The sequence below is a fragment of the Thamnophis elegans genome, chromosome 3 (assembly GCF_009769535.1).
Source record: "Thamnophis elegans isolate rThaEle1 chromosome 3, rThaEle1.pri, whole genome shotgun sequence".
NCBI classification, from domain to species: Eukaryota; Metazoa; Chordata; class Lepidosauria; order Squamata; family Colubridae; genus Thamnophis; species Thamnophis elegans.
The window spans coordinates 18,725,747-18,745,810 of NC_045543.1; the positions used below are offsets into that span (position 1 = coordinate 18,725,747).

The 20,064-nt window shown below is 36.3% G+C and overlaps 1 protein-coding gene across 1 annotated transcript in view; it reads right to left on the reverse strand.

Annotated features, from left to right (window-relative positions):
• The window catches only part of RANBP17 (RAN binding protein 17), a 186,489-nt gene that overhangs the window by 143,482 nt on the left and 22,943 nt on the right, over positions 1-20,064 (reverse strand). The window contains exons 13-14 of the mRNA XM_032214676.1: positions 13,319-13,424; positions 12,103-12,238 (exon numbers count right to left, since the gene is read on the reverse strand). Coding sequence (XP_032070567.1) covers positions 12,103-12,238; positions 13,319-13,424 — 242 coding nt within the window. The remainder of the gene's footprint in view (positions 1-12,102; positions 12,239-13,318; positions 13,425-20,064) is intronic.

Genomic DNA, 20,064 nt, shown 5'->3' on the forward strand with positions numbered 1-20,064 from the left:
AGCAAACCCCTAAACCTAATCCTAACCCTTACCTTAATTTAAATCGGCTTTCTGCCGCCGCGCTGTTTTAAAGCGCCCTTCCGTCACCACGCTGTTGTCGCGGCGGTGATGACGTTGCGGCTTTAGCGACGCGGTTTTATCACTGCTATTTTGACGAGCGCGGTTTTGTCGTGCCACAGCAGGCCACGCCCACCCCAGCTCCGCAATGGTAAAATGTCACATGACAACGCAAGTTTGACACTTGTGCCTTAAAGGAATCTCTACTAGGCTATCTACAATTACAAAAAAGGTTGAGGGGAGGGAAAGAAAAGTAAATCCTACTTTTGCTCCAGGAACTGAAGGGTAATAGCATAGTCCTTCGCTCCAAGCACACTTTTTTTATTACTGTAACAATTTTATGGGGCAGTTTAGCTTGATGGTGTGCACCTGGTCCAAATCACCTAAGAAGATTCATATTCAACTGAGGAACTGAATCTTGATCTCCTTGTTCTATACTCTATCTACTCTACTACACCAAGAACTCTGTTTCATACAAAATAGCTTCCAACTGATTGTATCTATAAAAGCAAAGGAAAATCTCAGTCCACTAAAATAAAACATCTACTACTGATAGTGGTCCTTCCTCCTCCCACCATCTATCTATCTATCTATCTATCTATCTATCTATCTATCTATCTATCTATCTATCTATCTATCTATCTATCTATCTATCATCTTATCACCTTTAAAGTTATCAGGATTTATTAACACTATCACACATGAAATAACTCCACCTATCCATGTGATTATTTTATCTGGGCAATTACTAACTCTCTCAAATAAATACACAAATAAACAAAAACATAACATTGTTGCTCAGGACCAAGTTAAAGGCAATCTTCTAAATATAAACAGTGCAACATTTCAATCTGTTAGATGTATTTCAATATTATTTTACAAATGTTGCTTATGGCTTTGTAGCACTGAAGATGCAGCTTTGCAAAGAAATTGGCTCTAGACAGTAATTACACCCACAGCCTAACGTTGCAGTTAATGGACACACACATTTCAATAATTACAATGCCTGAACAACATAATATGGCTTCATTAGCTGCTACAAAATAAAGCTGAGCTAGTAGTGAACTTAGCTAAGCATTTTAAAGATAGATATAGTACATTTTATTAAAAAGTCTAGCCAAAAGAAGACAGTAAAATCAGGATTTTCCTTACAATTGTATAATAAACAAAATTAAGTGTTCATGTGGGTAGCATCTAATATTGTTTTCAATTAGTATGGGATTGAAGTTTTCATATAAAGTGCATAAAAAGTTATTATAACCCAATTACTACAGGTCAAACAAATGATCCCTGTTGATTATTTTCACATCCCTAGGCCTTGTCTGCACAAAAACTAAAGATATCTGATTTGTGTTTGGCCTACTGTGATTTATTCATTTGTTTTAAGAAAGGAATAATTCATGTATAAGCAAGAGACCACTATTTCAACAGAGGTACATTGGTGGTTTACATGTTTTAGCTTGTGCATACGGTTCAGAATCTTGACTTATTTCTAGTTCCTTTATGAGATCTACAGCATATCTTGAAAAAAAATAAGCCAAGGTTCACTTATATAAGCATTTTACACACAGACACTTTCAGCCGATTCAAGCCATAAATGCCAAATGCACCCATATTTCAACAGTAAGATCCTGGTCCACAAATGTTTCGTAGCATGCTCAAATTACAGATTTAATAATATATGCTTTGTACTTTCATCCATGCATCAACTAAGTAATTCACACGTTCAAGCATTTAAATAATTTATTTCAATTAAACTAGATGTAGAATGCACTTTTAAAAATGCTATTCAGGCAATACATACATCAAAATTGGAGGGGGGGGGATAGTTTTTAAGAAATAGAGCTACAGGTAGTCGTCAACTTATGAGCGACCGTTAGAAGTTACAAGGGCCCTCCCAAAAGCTACTTATGACTGGATTTCTAAGTTACAACAGTTGTACCCCCTGCAGTCATCTGATCCCATTTTGAGTGCTTGTCAAATAGCGTTTGCAGCATCCTATGGTCATATGTTAGCAATTTTCAACACTTTTATCAGCTTGTGCATTTACTTCTGGCTTGGGGGAGGGGGGATGTTACCATTTGGTAAAATGGATCCCCTTAACAACTGTGGTGTTCACTTAACCATCACTACTGCAAAGATTGTCATAAAATCTGGTCCAGTCACATGGTGACCCACTTAAACAACCACAACAACTTATAATAGTAATCCCCGGGACAATGACAGTTGTTAAATTGACAATTAACTATATCACCACTTTCCTAGCTGCTTCCAGGTAGACTAACATGGTGGCCTGATTCTTCAGGTATAACAGGATGGCACTGCAGCAAACTCATTTCTTAGGTGCAGTCCCTACTTAATTGCTTTTTGGAGTTCCCTTTGTTAATGTTTCTTGATAAACTGAAAATATTTTGCTAATAGCACTGTTAGAATTTTTGTATAGTTTTTTATTCTTATTTAACAAACATACAATTCATTGATTATACATTTTAAGGTATAATCCCTTTGAATCTAAAAAAGTTTCGGTTACTTGCTGAAAACATACAGTAAATGTCAGCAGCTATGCACATTCTCCTGAAAGTAAAGTTAAAAACATATTAATATCTATCTACAGAAGGTATGACCATTGAGTGTTTAATATAGCCATTAACAGATAGATATTAAAGATAGTGAATAAATTATTAATACATTACCCAAATGGGTCATATCTTGTACAATTTTCCATTGCCTTCTAGTGAAGAAGATATAGATTAATTATCGAACATCATATACTGTATAACTCAGCTAAAGTTGCTCATGGGTCAAGATTCTCAGTATCTTGAAAATTGATGGCACAATGTTTGCAAATATTTCTTGATTTTCATTATTTTACACTATCCAATCCCTCAACAATTAAAGAGAAACAGAATTGTCTTAGGTATTTTATTCTGATTCTTATATAGTACATTCATTTCAATTCTGTGAAGCACAATTGAATCATATCATCTTTTAGGACTGCTTTTTACTGAATATGCCCAATAGCTACTTTCTACAAAATACTTCTCAATTTCTGGAATTAATATATCTTTTATATATTTAATCCTCTTTGAAGCTATCATACAGCTTTCATTAGAGTCAAGTAATAAATGTACATCAAGGAAATATTAACCTTAGAACCTGTAATTCCTTTTATTTCTGAACACTCATTAATATACATTTTCTGACTACTACTATTAAAGGAAATTTCCCATTGCGCTGACTTATTATTATGCCTGAATCATATGAAAGTATACAATCTGACTGGATTTTATAAAGCACCAAAATTTGGAACAGGACACCTTTTTCATTTAACAGCCAGAATTCTACACATCAAATCATTCCAACAGAAAGGCTAAATACATTATCTCTTCACATCCTTAAACCAGTATTTCACTTAAGAAATGAGATGTATCTATGCCAGTCAGAAATTTATCTACATACATAAGTTATATTTGCTAACACACATGTCTATGTAAACCATTGGTGAATGGAACTTTAAATAATGATTTTAATTGCAAAATATAATTTCTGATTTCATAGCAAATAGTGGATTATCACAGCACAGAAGGTTCACTTAAGCACACAGAAACTTACATAAATAAACTCTATAAAAATATGTATGAGAATGAAGCTATATGCACAATGTATATCTTTTCATTGTATTCATTCCTTTCATTCCTTGTCCAGGAATGACCATACATGCATTTTGATCTACAATGTATCACTCTTTTATTATGTCATAGTTTAATTGTTTATGTAAATTAAGAAAGAAATAGAAAAGTTCAACCATCTTTAAAGCATTCTTAACTATTCTGGGATGCAATTACACCATTGTTTTGATAAAATTCTTCTTTAAACTCTAAATGTTAAAGTTAAATGAGAGGCATTTAATGCAATCTGAAAAATATTCAGTTCAATTAAAAATAATTGATGCACGATGAAATAATTCTTCCCAAAGCTGCTATAAAATCTTTTTTAAAAAAAAATAAAGCTACTTAATAATTTTCATCTCCTAAAGGCTAGAGAAACATTATTGCATATTAAAAATTGGAATTCAGTTTTCCCAGGAGGTACAAGAAAGTTATTAAAACAACCTATTTATTGTTGATATAACTATCCATTTGTGCTGTACAAAAAGCAACAATTTCAGTACATTAAGAGAAAAACTAATTAACATATAATTAGTATTTTCTGTATTTTGATAATTAAGGGGTTGGTTGACTATTTCCTTTCACAATTCCATTTTTATATCCTGACAATACCTTTAATGAGCAACTAACACTATTTAAGCCCTGATGGCTGAGGAATTTAGTGACCATCACTACATTGCTTCCATTTATCACTGCCTCTTTACCTATAAATTAAAGCTCCCCTCCAGCTATGTTGATCAATTTCTTCACCCATATCAGTTGAATATGTATGGCATTAACCTCATTTACTAGTTGAGAAAAGATGAATTAAAATAAGATCCAATTCCTGGTCACACAATGCAATTTCAAAACTGTCTGCTAATTTCCACCACCTGTCAGAATAATCCTTTACTTTCTGGTAATAAAAATGATGCATAGTTCACCTGAAACCCAGAAGAAGAAGAAAACCCTCCATGTTTCATATATTCCATAATTAACTATTAAAGCTACGAAGCTTTAATCCTGGAGGGGAATGAATGCAGTCGGTTTCCTATATCTTTGAAATGTTTGAACTACATTCAGATGCTTCAAATGCACTGCAAAAGTGTACAAGGTTTGCAATTAGGGAGGGTTGTTATTTTACATATGGATTATCCAGTAAACAAACAGGTTAATTTAAATCAGAGATGCTATAAGGAATGGACAAAATTGCACCCCTGTTAATTCCCATTTAAAATAAAGTGAATTGGCAGGATATATTGTTTCCCAGAGGACATTCTATTTATTTAGATCAGTGATGGGCAACCTTTTTGGCGTGGTGTGTCAAAAATTGGCAAAAAATCGAGCATAACTCGCGTTGTGTGTCACTTCGACAAAAACATAATTTTGCGCAATTTATAGTTGCTGCTAATGGCGCTCACAGTTCCCGTTGGCAACTGCTGTGGTGCGGTTGTAACCGACAGTCCCAGGAGTAGACTCTCTGTGCCGGCCTGATTGGAGAGAGGCGCGCACTGTTCCCGCGCTCCTCTCCTGCGGGTCCTCCCTCGCCGCGCTGATGACGTGTGTGCGCACGGCATGCACGCCTTACCAGCAGCCCCTGCGCTCAGAAAGGGGCGGCGGTGATACAGTAAGTGAGTGTGGGCGGGGGAGATCACACGTCCCTCCCCCCTCCCGTTCCTCCAGCACAGATTCTTTCATCCTTGGCGGCCGTGCAGGAGCCGAGGATGAATCGCATGAAATCCTGTGCGTGTCACCCCAAATGGCTATGCGTGTCAGCACTGACACGCGTGTCATAGGTTCGCCATCACTGATTTAGATAAATAGAATGCCAACAGATTGGGGACATCTAAATCTTGGGGGGGGGGGGATTGTTCCAGAAGGCAGGCACTACAACAGAAAAGGCATACTTTCTGAGTTGCATCATTAACAGAAGAAACCTGGAATGTGCCCACCAGTCAGATCTCATGAACAGATAGATTCAATTGGAGATATGCAGTCTTGCAAGTAACCCAATTCTATGCTATGAAGAGCTTTAAGGTGTCAACCAGCATCTTGAACTGGGCTTGTAAGTCTACCGGTGTGTGTGCGTGTGTGTCTGTGTTTGTGTGAATGCAGCTCAAGAAGTAGTGGAGTTACATGGGTATACTGTGATGCAACCATAAGTACCCACACTGCTGCATTCTGGACCAACTGCAGCTTACAAATGGTCTCAATGTCAGACCCATACATAGTGCATTCCAAGGTAACCAAGGCTTCACGTGACTGTCTGTAGGGCCTCTTACTCCAGGAAAAGGCAGCTTCAGTGCACAACACAGAGCTACCCAAAGATGTTGATAATTGGGCAGCATACAAGTTATCAGCAACAGTAGCAGAAGTATTAAGGCCTTTCTTGGCGCAGCTGCCACCTGTTTTACAAGTATGGTGAGTCCAAGATTACTTCCACACTGCAGACCTGTTCTATGGAATGCTATATACACAATATACAGTATACTATAAAAATATAGGTATGGATATGAATACAAGTTCAGGAGTGGAACTATCATCAGCTATCTCCTCTAAATGGATGACACCAAATTGTGTGCTATGAGTGAACGAGACATCGACTCACGGATCCACCTGACATACATCTATACAGTGATGCTATTTGGATTGGAGAAGTATGGACATATATAGTAATCAAGACAGAAAAGGTAGTTAAGATTGATGACAGACATACAGACCAACTACAAGTACCTTGGTAACACAGTCACATGAGAGTATTAGAAAGAGGCAAGGAAGAAAGCAATGTCCAAGTACTACCAAAGGATAAGACAGTTCTTGAGATAGCTCAATGGGAAGAACAAGACTCATGCTATCAACACGTACATCTTGCCAGCCATCAGATACCCTGCTAATGTAGTGAGTGGCCAAAGAAGGACATGGAGGCTGCTGATTAGAACATCTGGAAGACCATCACAATGTATGGAGGTTTTTACCTCATGTCCAATACCCAGAGACTGTGTACCATCCAGAAAGAGGACAAGGTCTGGTGAGCTAGAACTCATTCACTCCCAGTCCATATAGAAGATCCCACAGGATGTTGTGGAGAATAATGCAGCTAATATCCTGTAGGATTTCCAGATCCAGATGGACTAGCCAATCAACCAGACGTTGTGGTGGTAGTAGAAAAAGAACAGAAGATAGCAATGGATATTCTGTAATTAGATGAGGTTTCCTATGAATGCTTGCTGCTCTTCACAATTTTTAAAGAGTTTTTAAAGTTGTTTACTTTAGGCATTTATTTTAATAGCCTTTTACTACAACGTTCAGTCATTGAATGCAGGAGAGGGGTATGAATTAATCAGTTTGTTGAGATCGTCTTAATGTAACATACTGATCACAAGTCACCAAATACTTTTTAATTTAGTACTAGACAACCTGTGCCCTAGTGAGTTGTTTTCGATGTTCCTTATGTAAAAAGAAGAACAGGATGACAAATGGATGGATGGACAGACGGACGGACAGAGGAAGGAAGGAATAGGAGCAGAGCTACTTCTGATTTCCTGCAGGATTCTCCATTAAATTTACTTGGAGGAAACTGGCCTTCCTTCCTTCCTTCCTTCCTTCCTTCCTTCCTTCCTTCCTTCCTTCCTTCCTTCCTTCCTTCCTTCCTTCCACTTACAATCTAATTTTGTGCACCTGACAACAAAAGCTTTTGCATGAAACAGATTAAGGTCTGGTCAGTTTCAGGCAGTAAAAGAAGAATTCTAATCAACTAATTAAGATCACAGAGCTAAGCTTATTAACCTGTAATTAACACCTTTTATAGAAGCTTTGTGCTGCTGAGAAAACTAGCTCAGGAAGAGATAACTGAGGGGGCAAAAAAAGTGTTGTTAAAAAGGATGAGTAGCAACCAATAATCTTACAGTGATTCTTATGCATGTGTTCACTTAGCAACCATTTCACTTAATGACAAAATTGCTGGATCAGGATACAGTCACTAAATGAAGAGAGGGTATAATATAATAACTTTTAAACTGCTGACCTAAACTGCATGACTGCCTCATCTAGTTAAATTTTATCTGTAACAAAGATCCTAATCTAGTTATGTTTGAAAGTCTTCTGCCAAGTCAAGCCATATGTTTTCATAAAGAGATTAAGTGACTGGAAAACTGTGATTTACTGTTGAATCCTGTTGTGAAGCCTGACAATTTTAGAAAAATGGCTGGATCACAACACTTGCCTAGTGCAGACGTGTCAGTGTTACTAGGTAGACCAGACAGGAAAATCAATGTAATAAGCCAAATCTAGTTTATTGTACAACTATATTAACAAAATCTTGCAAGTCTGAAAGTACGATTCCCCTGCCATCACCTTCACAACTTCAAAAATTAAGGTGGATTCCTTCTGAATGTCTTGCTCCATCCATTATGCAGCTGCAGGCTATACCCTCTCTTATTCATAAAGGCATCTCTTTACCCCTTCTCCCAAGGTTATTCCCACATACCATACAAGAATAGCAATAGCACTTAAGACTTATATACTGCTTCATAGTGCCTTGCAACCCTCTCAAAGTTATAGTATTTACAGAGCATATTGCTCCCCAACAATCTGCGTCATCAGAGGTGGGTTCCTACCAGTTCGTACCTATTTGGTAGAACCGGTTCATCAAATCTACTGAACCGGTTAGAAGAGGTTCCACCAGTGGACCCAGAAAGCAGGCCACACCTACAGAAGAGGTTCCAATTTTTTTTGAAACCCACCACTGGTCCTGGGATATGATTATTCTACACTATCATGCTCATATTTATAAAACTCAGTGCCTCTGTGAAAGGTAAGGATGACTACTGTGTTTGTGGTGCAATCAGAACATTGCGTGTGTTGAAGTTGTTTTAACACAAACCAAAGATGCCTTTAAAAAAACAAGTTTACATCCTATTCTTATGCATGCCAGTGCTGTGTGTGAGGTAATTTAAAGTGGTTCTGACAAGTGTCGTCGGCATTTTCATATCCGGTCACATGGGCAGCAAGCCACTCCCACAAAGAAGGCCACACCCACAGAGTAGGTTCGAACAATTTTTGAAACCCACTACTGGTCCTCATTTTACCGAACTGGGAAGGATGGAAGAAGTTACAGCCAAAGACTGTAACAGGTCTTAGCTAATAGTAAATTATTTCATGAATTCAATTAAAATGTGATCTACCACCACATATCCTCCTTTTCCAGATTTACAGCATATACATATACAATAATACTTCTCATTAGTACAAAAAAACCATTTTATATTCAGTTCAACAATATGGTAGTGATGTAACAGATAAAACTAACATGAAAAGCACTGAAAGTGCTCATTACTGCATATCATTAGTATCTTATAAAATGACAACTATAAAATGACAAATGTAAATATCTTCTCTCCAGTTTTAATATTCTAGAATATTTCTTCAGTAACTTTGCCCAGGTCATTTATGCACTGCATAAAAGATTAGGCAATTAAATGGAAGGAAAAACTGAACACAGAAATCCATTCAATGGGATATATTTGATTCCTGCCTTCTCTTCTTCAGGAAAAACTACTTGAGGAGCCAATGATGTTGAAATGCAATCCCATAAACATTATTAAAAACCATGGCAATACAATATGTAGCACATAGAAGAGAAGGAGACATTTCCCACAACAGCTTCTAATAGTTCCCTGTTATTTTTATTTCCTCTAAAGAACATATTACATTAAATAAAATATATAAAAAGCATACATAATTTTGACAGAACTTTATGCAGAACTTTAACAAACTAAAGAGAATCAAGCATATGCATTGCAGGATCACAATACCCGTAACATATTTGGGCAGAACCTCTTATGGGATTTAGTGGGGGAAAAACCAAATATGTTGACTAATTGAATATTGGAATGGTATAGCAATAAATTTAAGCATTTAAACATTTCTTAAAGCCATTAAATAACAGAAATTTGGAGTAACACAACATATATGGTGGCTTTAGGATCCCTAATATGGCATAGATGGGCACTAATAAGTCCAAGATACTTGCTTTGGTATCTCCCAGGTTCCAGATCCCATTTTTTAGATTTTTTTTTTTTTTTGTTTAAATGGAAACTGGCATGCTGCAAAGCAAAGTTTCAACATCCAGCATCATCTTTATCTTCAATAATGCTTCTATGACCAAAGGGGATCGATCAGCTTTCTTAGCCAATAAGAATGATGGGCAATTGATCCCATTGCATCGTTTAGCGCTATGCTCATCTGCCAGGTTAAAGTTAAGTAGGAGATATTATTCTAAGTGAGTTATAAACTAGGGGGATATCAGGTAGAACTCTAGTGAGTTAGAATTTTGTTAAATGTACTGTATTCTCCTGCTATTTTCTGAATAAACAAAGCCCACAGTAGCCATTTTAAGAGCATTCATGTTCCCAAAATTCCAAATGTACCTAACAGCATAAAACAGCTGAGGACCCCTCACGCTGAGAAATTGTATTGTAAATGCCTAGATTCATTTAATACCCTACAGTATTAACACAACTGCAAAAAAAAGGTATAAATGGATCCTTCCACAAATTTAAAATATCTAAGAGACATATAAATGATTGCTATCCTAACTACTAGATCCATTTCTACATCACTTTAAATTTCTACTTCCAAGGATAAATCCTAATCAATATGAGTAAGTGTATGCAGGTGATTTATGCAAGAGGATTTACTGAAGGGATATAATGCCCTCTGCTGCTACAAATACTGCTATAGCACAAGGAAAAATGGAGATGTAACTTCCTTTTTTTATATAAAAAAAATGCTTGGTTGACAAGCAGACATCTAAGCTATCGGACGAAAATATTATATTTGTACATTCTAAAAATGAACTCAAAATATTTAGAACGATAGAAGAGAACCTGTGTGCTACGTTTGTTCATTGTCACACACACACCCCCAATGATTTCATTCCATTTCTGGAATGCCATATTTAAATCACTTTGCTAGATTTATAATAACCGAGCTTTTTGTTCGTTTCACTGAAAATTCGTATTAAACCTATTTATATAATGAGCCAATATTAGTCCATATAAGGAACACTATGGCATAAAATACCAAGATGAGCTTCTGAAAGTCAACTGTTTTAGGTACCTCGGTACAAACTGTCCTTAAGTCTTGTGGTAAGCTGCCTACTTTGAACAGGATTCTGGAACTGAGCTTCTGTTCTCACCCAGCGTAGCTCTTCTAACATCTTGGTGTAAGATGCTAAGAAGCCACGAAAGAAAAGTTTTCCTGAAGCTCTTTGCAACAATCATTCATCTTTTCTTATATAGTACAGTTTTTCAATCATACAGGACAGTGACAGCGCTGCAAATGATAAAAAATCCACCCATCTAGAATGGATCCCACTATCACCAGTGACACGGAAGAGTCATAGCAGGCATACAAAGGGATCATTAGCACACATTAATGTGAAAATAATTCCATCACACACACACAAAAATACCATCCATCAGACTGAAGGAACCTACATTTTTCTTCATTTCAAGTTTAACTACTGCTCTTGTATTTATTTTTCCTTCCCACAAAGAAAATGATTGTGCATGCAACTGGGGAGAGAGGAAGAGAAGTCTTCAAACTGGTCTGCCTGCCAGAAAGCCTGATTACTATAGCAGAGAAGTAAAAAAAAAAGCATTTTATAAATTGTTAAAGATTTGTTTGAAGAAGGCTTGCTTGAAGCACAAACAAAATTCTTTCAGCGTGTCTCAGAAACATTTGATGAGCTTTTTCATATTATGTATCCCCCCTAAAGTTAGAGTGAATTAATGGCACTTTTCTTAAAGAATGTATCTTGCTTATCCCTTCCTGTTTAAAATGCAGAAAAAGCCAAATAATGTGTGAGATACAGTAAAAAGCACATAAATGAGTAACTGTCAAACAGACAGAGCTATTAAAATAATAAATCTTGCACATCCAACTGTGACACATAATACTATATACTAAACCTTTTAAATGCTTGAAATAAAAGACAAAATGTAATGAAATCTCAAACTGTTTAATGAATACAACTGATGAAAACCTTACATACGGCACAGCAAAATGAACTTGACTGCAAAGATAAAAAACATCATTCAAACATCCGCAGACTAGTCATAATAGCTCAGCATTCTGTTCCACAAATTGGCAGCTTCTGTGCTTACAAAATGCTCCTTCATCCAAAGAGGCTGTACATTCTTTTAAATGAACTAAACAGATCTCATTCTGTAAGCACAGATTATCTCCTTCTGAAAGTAAACAGGACTCTTCATGAGTGTAAAAGCACATGCAACTCTGGGCTAGGATGAACGTTTCTAATCTGCCTTACAATGCACATATTTTTTAAACAGACTGATTAAAATAAAGGGGTAGAGTAGCTAGGAAAAGCACCTACTTTTGATGTGCGTTGAAGTTGATCTCCTACATATGTTTTACGGAACTGATCCAAAAACCAGAGTATTGCAAGTTCTACTTTCTCATTGCTAGAACGTGGTAACTGGCCATCCATCAAGGAAATCAGTTGAAAGACTCTGAAATGAAAAATAGAAAAATATGTTTACCCTTGATATGTAAACAAAAGGCCAAACAAAACTGCTGGCATTTCGCTTAATATTAAATATGATATCTTTGTGCACTCTACCAAAAGTAATCCATCCATCCATCCATCCATCCAATTTATATAGCCTAGTTCCTCTTAAGGAAAAAGTTTTGGTGATTGCACTATTAAACTCTGATTATCACGGAGCATAGGTTCTCCGAATTTACCACAGCATTTATACATTATTATTTAGCTTTTGCCTGATCCACAGAAAAGCCAACTCCAGGTACAATCCTGAATTGAGTTCCAGAAACTTATAGGTTACAAAAAATAGTAGAGAGCTAAATACTGGAGTAGCTACTCATGAATCTATGCCAGCACTTCAACAAGTGAAAGCTGTAAACATTCCTTTATGGATTACAGGTAATCCTCCTTTAGCAACTACTTTTACAGTGACTGTTGGTACTTATGAAGGTAATGAGAAATTAATGTTATAACCAATCCTTGCATGTACAAGGAAAGATGAAGAAAGATCATGAGCAAAATCATGGTTTCACTTAGCAACCAAGTTGCTGTGTTCGCTAAATGAGGCTTACCCGTATAACCATTTGCTTAAAGCCACTTTGAATCACCTCGCCAATACCATACAATGATGGACAGTTTTTAAAATAATTAATTCATGAAGAAAACATACAATGTTCAATACCTCCATTGTTGAATGATGGGAGCAAACAAAGCATATTATAGCATGTGCTCTGCTGGTTTCTCAGTGTAGCCACTGGTACCAATATAACTGTAGATGCATCAAGGAAAATCTTTTAAAAGTGAAACTGAATCTTAACACCACCATTCAGTGTGCTCAATAATGAACTCTGCTTCTCTTCCAGGTGTTCTTAAGCAATGTAATGTTTGAAAATCGATTCTCGGCAGAGTCTGTATTGGGGCTCATTCGCAAAATTTATTATTTCACAAAAATAATGTTTAAAAGCTGTTTAGCCATCCTGTAAAAACATGACTTTATTCAAATATATTTTATTTGTGTGACATATAATTCTATTCTGTTAACACATACCGACAGGATAATTCACCATCCATTGCATCATGTTCATCTGTACTGGTATAAGTTAATCTTCCTCCTACAACAGTTCCAACAAGATAGATAAGCCATGCCAAACGTCCTGGAATGCAGGGCAAATGAAAAATAAAATAAATTTTCCATGAAATATTTGCTGTGAAATTATGAAAAGAAGTAGAATAAGGTAATTTTCTGAGGCCATTCAGTGATACTCGTGGGAAACAAGGATGGGCTAGTTTTGACATTTATTGATCAAAACATTTAAAACAAACATTGCTAACCATTTATATTCACCAAGTTTCTGATCTTTCTCATATTCTTTAGATGAGATTTTAATTCCATGGTTGTGATTTTATTTGTTAAAAACTGCTGCTAAGTATTACATACTTTTGTTTCACTACTGATCTTATTCAACAATTTTTAAAAACTGCTGCTGTTTCTGGCAATTTCTTTTCCAGATTTAGCCTTCAAAAAGAACATTTACTAGACAGGATATAAAAAGCATACTGGATTTTTCTTTTCGGGACTCTATTTTCCTCATACTTAATTTGTGACCAAAATACCAATAGATATGTCTAGCTTTACTTACTGCAATTCACTTGCTTTTACTGCATTATAGATCTCTTGACAAATGCTGGAAAGAGCATTCATATTCATTCTACTCTAATGATTTACCCATTAGCCTTTAACATGTTACAAGCATCCAATCACAGGCAGCAACAGGAACCAAGGCTTCAATTAAAATAACAAAAGTAGCAACCCAGTCGTTATACAAACTACAGGCATGCGAACTAGCTGCAGTTCGGCGGTTCAAATCTCACCGGCTCAAGGTTGACTCAGCCTTCCATCCTTCCGAGGTGGGTAAAATGAGGACGCAGACTGTGGGGGCAATATGCTGACTCTGTAAACCGCTTAGAGAGGGCTGAAAGCCCTATGAGGCGGTATATAAGTCTAACTGCTATTGCTATTGCTATGTGGTATCACACCCATACACGCATTGCAGTTTTCATCATTCACTCCCTTTACTCTCTCCCCATATGGACATCTCTGTTTGCAACTTAATATTTAAAAGATCACCTCTGCACAAAAGACCATTCTTCAATTGAAAGCTTGTGTAAGGATGAGTTCAGCAACTATATTTATTGACCTAAGTGAAGGCTTCTTAAACTGTGGTTTTTAAATAAATGCCTAGTCATGATGCTCTGCATTAGTAAGCTTACAAATTTGTTCTTTGCTTTCTTTCTTTCTTTCCTCATCAAAGGCACAAGAGTTCTATATACTACCAACAATACTGCATTATTTGAATTATTACTTATATTCCAGAATATTATTTTGACGTGGCCTTTAATCATATTTATTTATTTTTAAATTTATTATTTTTTTCATTAAAGCCATAATTTTTTAAATGAATAAAATTTTATAATTTGCATTAAGATATAAAATTCTGGGTTTTTAATGGAATTAAATGAGTACAACTCTTATTTCCACAATTTTCATTTCTGCAAAGTGTAACTTTTTACAATTATTCTTGGATATGGGCAATTTGTTTATATCAACCATTAATAATTGAATTTGGCTCCTCAAGAAATATTCATATGTCTAATGTATCTGTAAATGTTGTAGTGTATCTAAAAGTATACAAGCCAAAAACTTCAGTATTTTTATTAATTTATTTTAAATTTTTTAGCCTTTCACAGAGTGATACGGAAAAAGCTAAAGTTGACTAATCTACCAATAGTGCTAAGAAGGTCTAAAACAAGGAAACACTTTCTTTTTCTCATTTATATAGCTACCCATCTCATCAAAAGCGACTCTAGGTGTCTGTAACTATGGAACTTTTCTATCTATTGGTTTTACAGGTATCTTTTACTTTTTCAAGTGAAGAAAAATGGCTTCAATTGTCTGAAAACACAGCTGTCGGTTGAGAATATAAAGGCAAGCAAAATAAATTGACATCTAGAAACAACTTATGCAAAACATTTGCACGGTTATATCATTTGATTTACAAATTAAAATTTAATTATTAAAAGAAAGGGATGTATTTATTCCTTGTCCATTCCTAATAGTAGTGAAATCATTTATTTTACTTTAAATCAGAGTTCCCCAACATTTCTGGTTTTGCGACCGATGGGGGGGGGGGGTTCTGCGCGAGTGGCCAGCAAGCACGCACAGCTCCATTTGCATGAGTGGAATACATCGCACCTGCTGCTCACACAAATGCAGCATGCTCGTGCAAACGGGGATGTGTGTATGCCCTGGCTGTTTCGTGGCCTGATTGCAATCCTCTCAGGTTGGGAACCCCTGATTTAAGTGTCCCAGAAATTCACTTAACATTTTAAGAGGTCACATTAAAAAGCTGAGAGCACCATCACCAGAATGGGGTATTTCAAATGGTAATTTGAAAAGATTACAAAATTCTTTATAATAGTTTGTACAGATGTAAAATAGAAAGTGGAGGAGAATCAGTGACAGCTAACTGTTCAACACTACTGAGGAGATAACTGTTTTCCATTTCTCAGCCTATTGTTACCTGGCAAAAATAGGTTAAAGCACAACTTTACTATCTGCAGTAAGATATTTATTCTTTGAGGGAAACAGAAGTCTTATTCTTGGTACTACAATTTGGGGGCCTTCCATATAGTTTGGACTATGTCCCCCATATTCTCCTGCTAATATATTGTGGGGACGATGAGAATTGAATTCCCAAATCCAATTGGCACAACTATGCGTGATGAATGAAATATTGAATTTAGTACTACCTCTTGACGGGGGTTCCTGGATATTTCTTTTAAAATATCCTGAAACCCCTGATTCAGAACATACCAGTTAAGATAGTAATGGTGAATCTATGGTACACATATCACAGGTGATACACTATACCATTTTTGGTGACACGCTAGACCGCCAGACCCTTTGGAAGTTGCGCAATAGGGCTTTGCTCTTAAGCAGCTTCTAAGGCATCTGAAAATAACACAAGCATTCTCGTGCAATTTTCTGAGGCTCCACAGGCCTCACCAGGGCCCTCTTGGAGAACTTCTGGAGGGTCTGTAGAAGCCACAGGATCTTCTGCGAATCAAGAGGGCAATGCTCTTGTGCAGCCTCTGAGACATCCAAAACTTGTGTGAATCCTGTTATGCAACTTGCAAAGCTTCTGGAGAATCCAGAGGAGAGGGGAGGGAAAAGAGTCTGTAGAAAGACAAAAGAGTGCCTCTTTTTTCTGGCGTCTCTGTGTGAATATGTCTCCGTGTATGACAGTCATGCCAGCAGTCAAGATAGGCATTTTCTGAATTTTTGACACACTGAACACAAAAGATTCACCACCATTGAGTTAAAAGACTGGTTGTTATAATCTGCTGGCTCCTAAATCACTAACTCCTGAATCACTTGCCTAAGTAAAAGAAGTCCATATTCCCATAATGGTTTTGAAAGGCATTGGATGATTTCAACAACTGACTAGTTTTAGTTTTAAATTTTCTGCAATTATTGCTGCTTTATTATTAACCTCACTGAGCTACTGACAAAAGCCTAGAAATATTTTAAACAAAGCAAAATAAAGTATTAAGAATTCAGCATTTTTAAGATCTATGTGTCTAATATGACAAACAATAATATAAAATTTGGCATTTTTATTGACAACAGTCAAATGATATTAGATGCTTAGAAACTCTATATTTCACCAGTAACAATTCCAGAATTTCACCATATATGAATGTATGAATACTGTAAGACTGAAATTGAGAAAGCCATAACATGGATTGATAACCACTCCAAAATGTAACATTAAATTCAAAAGTACTTCTGTCAGCACAAAGAGTATTTCACTAATAATCTTGAGTTGGTCCCTGTACACACAAAATAAAATTCATTTTCCTTCGCATTTGTGCTTACTTCCTTGCTCAAAACATTCAGTATTGCTCTTTTCCAGCTGCTAAAGGAGAATATTTTTTCTTTACCAAAATAATTATTGCAGTAATAATCTGTAATTATGTTTTATAACAGCAATAATCCCAAAGAAATCAGTCATTACCATAGATCACAAGTAATCGTTAACTACTGTTAATGACCCATTTCTTGGGGATTATTGTTTTAGCAAACCATGACTGCATCACAATCGATACAAAGAGCAAGACAATATAATAAAATGAGGTCTTAATATTATATTAACTTATTTTGGAACATTAAAAGCCATTAAACATCTAAATTAAAGTATACATAACTAGGGGAGGTAACATTTATTGTTCTGGGCTAGCAGAAATGTTTAGTCCACAGAAAAGAAACTGAATATTACATAAACACTAGCAGAAATATAAACCAATGTCAAAATTATTTCTAATAGTAATTCAAAAACTGACTTTTTTCTGGAAAAAAAGAAAAAGCTAGGCTTTGGCCACACAATTTCTGGGTTTAAGATATTCAAAATCTTTAATTTATTTAAAGAACTAAATGAATATCATCCTGGAAAGATGTATCTTCATTTTAATTATCATCATAATCCCTTCTATATTGCTTTATGCATGTTAAAATCACTCTGCGTGCATTATCTCAAAATTCCTTACAACTCTGTAAATTAGGTTATTTTTATTACCATCATAATGTACACCAAGGAGGGGTGGGTAGGATAAGGCAATAGTTTTCAAATGAGTCCCTAATAAAGGTATTAATGCATGATTACATAACAGCACTATTTCTGAGTGGGGAGAAAAACCTAAGAGAAAATATATCTTCCTTTCTTTCAGTGTAGCGTGAAGAATATAAGGGTGTTTGTCTTGTAACATTTCTGTTAGTTTAAGGCTGTCTCTGATCATCAGGCCTGCCCGTTATATGTTGATGCCACTTTTGTTGTCATTCACCACTTTTCCCCTTATGTCATTGTAAAATGGAAAACTCTTAAATCTAAAACATTTTTCACACTAAAGTTAATTTGATACTATGCTAAGCCTATGTTCACTATATTTACTCTAGAAGGGAATGCTGTATGAGCATGAATGCAATGACAGTTGATAATCTAAATTAGGGCTGTCAAAATCAGGTTGGATGCATCATTCACTGGCCACACCCATGCCCAGTTTAGCGAAGGGGGGGGAGTCACAATACGTCACGTGATGACTCTGTGACAACACGAGTTTGACACCCCTGATCTAAATCTTCCCTTTATGTTATGTGAAAGTCTTAACTGACCAATGCCATGACAGGGCAGAGCTATGGATCCATCTGGTAATAATCTGACACATGAGCGATTGTAACATGGATGTAAGAGGAATAAATGATAATGTATTTATTCAGGCTCTTTGAAGGACTGCCTCTCCCTTATTACATTCACCAGGCCTACCAGGACGGGAAAGGAGGGTACGTTATATAGTATGTCCGATCAATTAGGGAGGGTGGAACCATGAAAAAGGGTGTTCTCAGTGGTGGCTGCCTTCCTATGGAACATCATTCCCCTGAGGTATGGTTAGCCTCCACTATGTTGCTTTTCTGAAAGAACCTAAAAATGTAGTTTTGTCAGCAGGCCTGGAGATCCAGAATGGAAATAGAACCAATCAAGTTAATTTGATTGTGTTGGAGCTGGCGAATGAGGTAGTGTTGGAGAGGGTTATGGGTTTTTATGTTATGATTTTTAATGTTGTAAAGCCCAAATGATTTGCAGTGAAAACCGTGTAATACAACGAGGACATGGATCAGAAAATAAATGTATCACAGATAAGGTAGTTGTGTATGACAAGGAAAATGGAGTGACTGCAAGTTATTTATTTGTTTGTTTGTTAAATATGCTGCTTATCTCACCATGGGGCTACTCAAGGTAGCTTACAATATCCAAGTTAAAATATTTACTAAAGATGGGAAAACTAATCAACAAATGTTAGGCCATATAAATGCTGATGGAATGATAATATATAGTATGTGAGCTATTGCAAGAAATAAAAATAAAAAGAAGAAAAATGGCTGTGTTTTAGTTTTATTCTGTTTGTATTGTTATATGAAAGAATTGGATTATGTCAGTAATAAAAGTAGGCTAAATTGGAGTACTTTTGTATGATAAAAAGGGGATAGGATACTCATATATGATAAATTGAAGATAGGGTCATCAATGAACGATACACAGATTGAACACAAGTGTTCACCCCCACGAAAGATGTATATTAAGACAATTTGGTTACATTGAGAAGATAATGAATATGAATCACAAAAGGTGCTGATTGTAGCAATTGTCAGTCCATGGAACAGGTTGCCATATCATGTACTGAGTGTTGTAACATAACTCCTTGTGTAGGTGTGGGTCACCCATGGCCCAGTGCATAATGGGGCATGCAGGGCCAAACTGAACCACATAGGAAAAAACAAACTCCTACATAACATAACATCCTGATAGTGCTCCATAACATCCTGAGATGTGCCTTACCCAACGACTCCAGGATTTGACCATATATAGACAGAACTTCCCTGAGCAGTAGATTAGAAATTGTAGTTTTACAGGCTGTCTTAAATCACATGCTGATTACTGATTTGCTCCTCCTGCCTTTGTCCTATCTCAATAAAAGGGGCTACTAGGGTCCAATCTGGGTCGCTCCATCCCGAGAAAGCTCTTGTCCGTGTCTTTTCTCCACATTGGCCTCATGGACGACCCACGGGAACATCACAACTGAGTGCCTTCAGTAGAGGTTGGCAGACAAAGGGTGAATGGTAATATGTCAAAGATATTGCAGTGAACAAAGGTTTGGACCAGATGACCTCCAACCTATCTT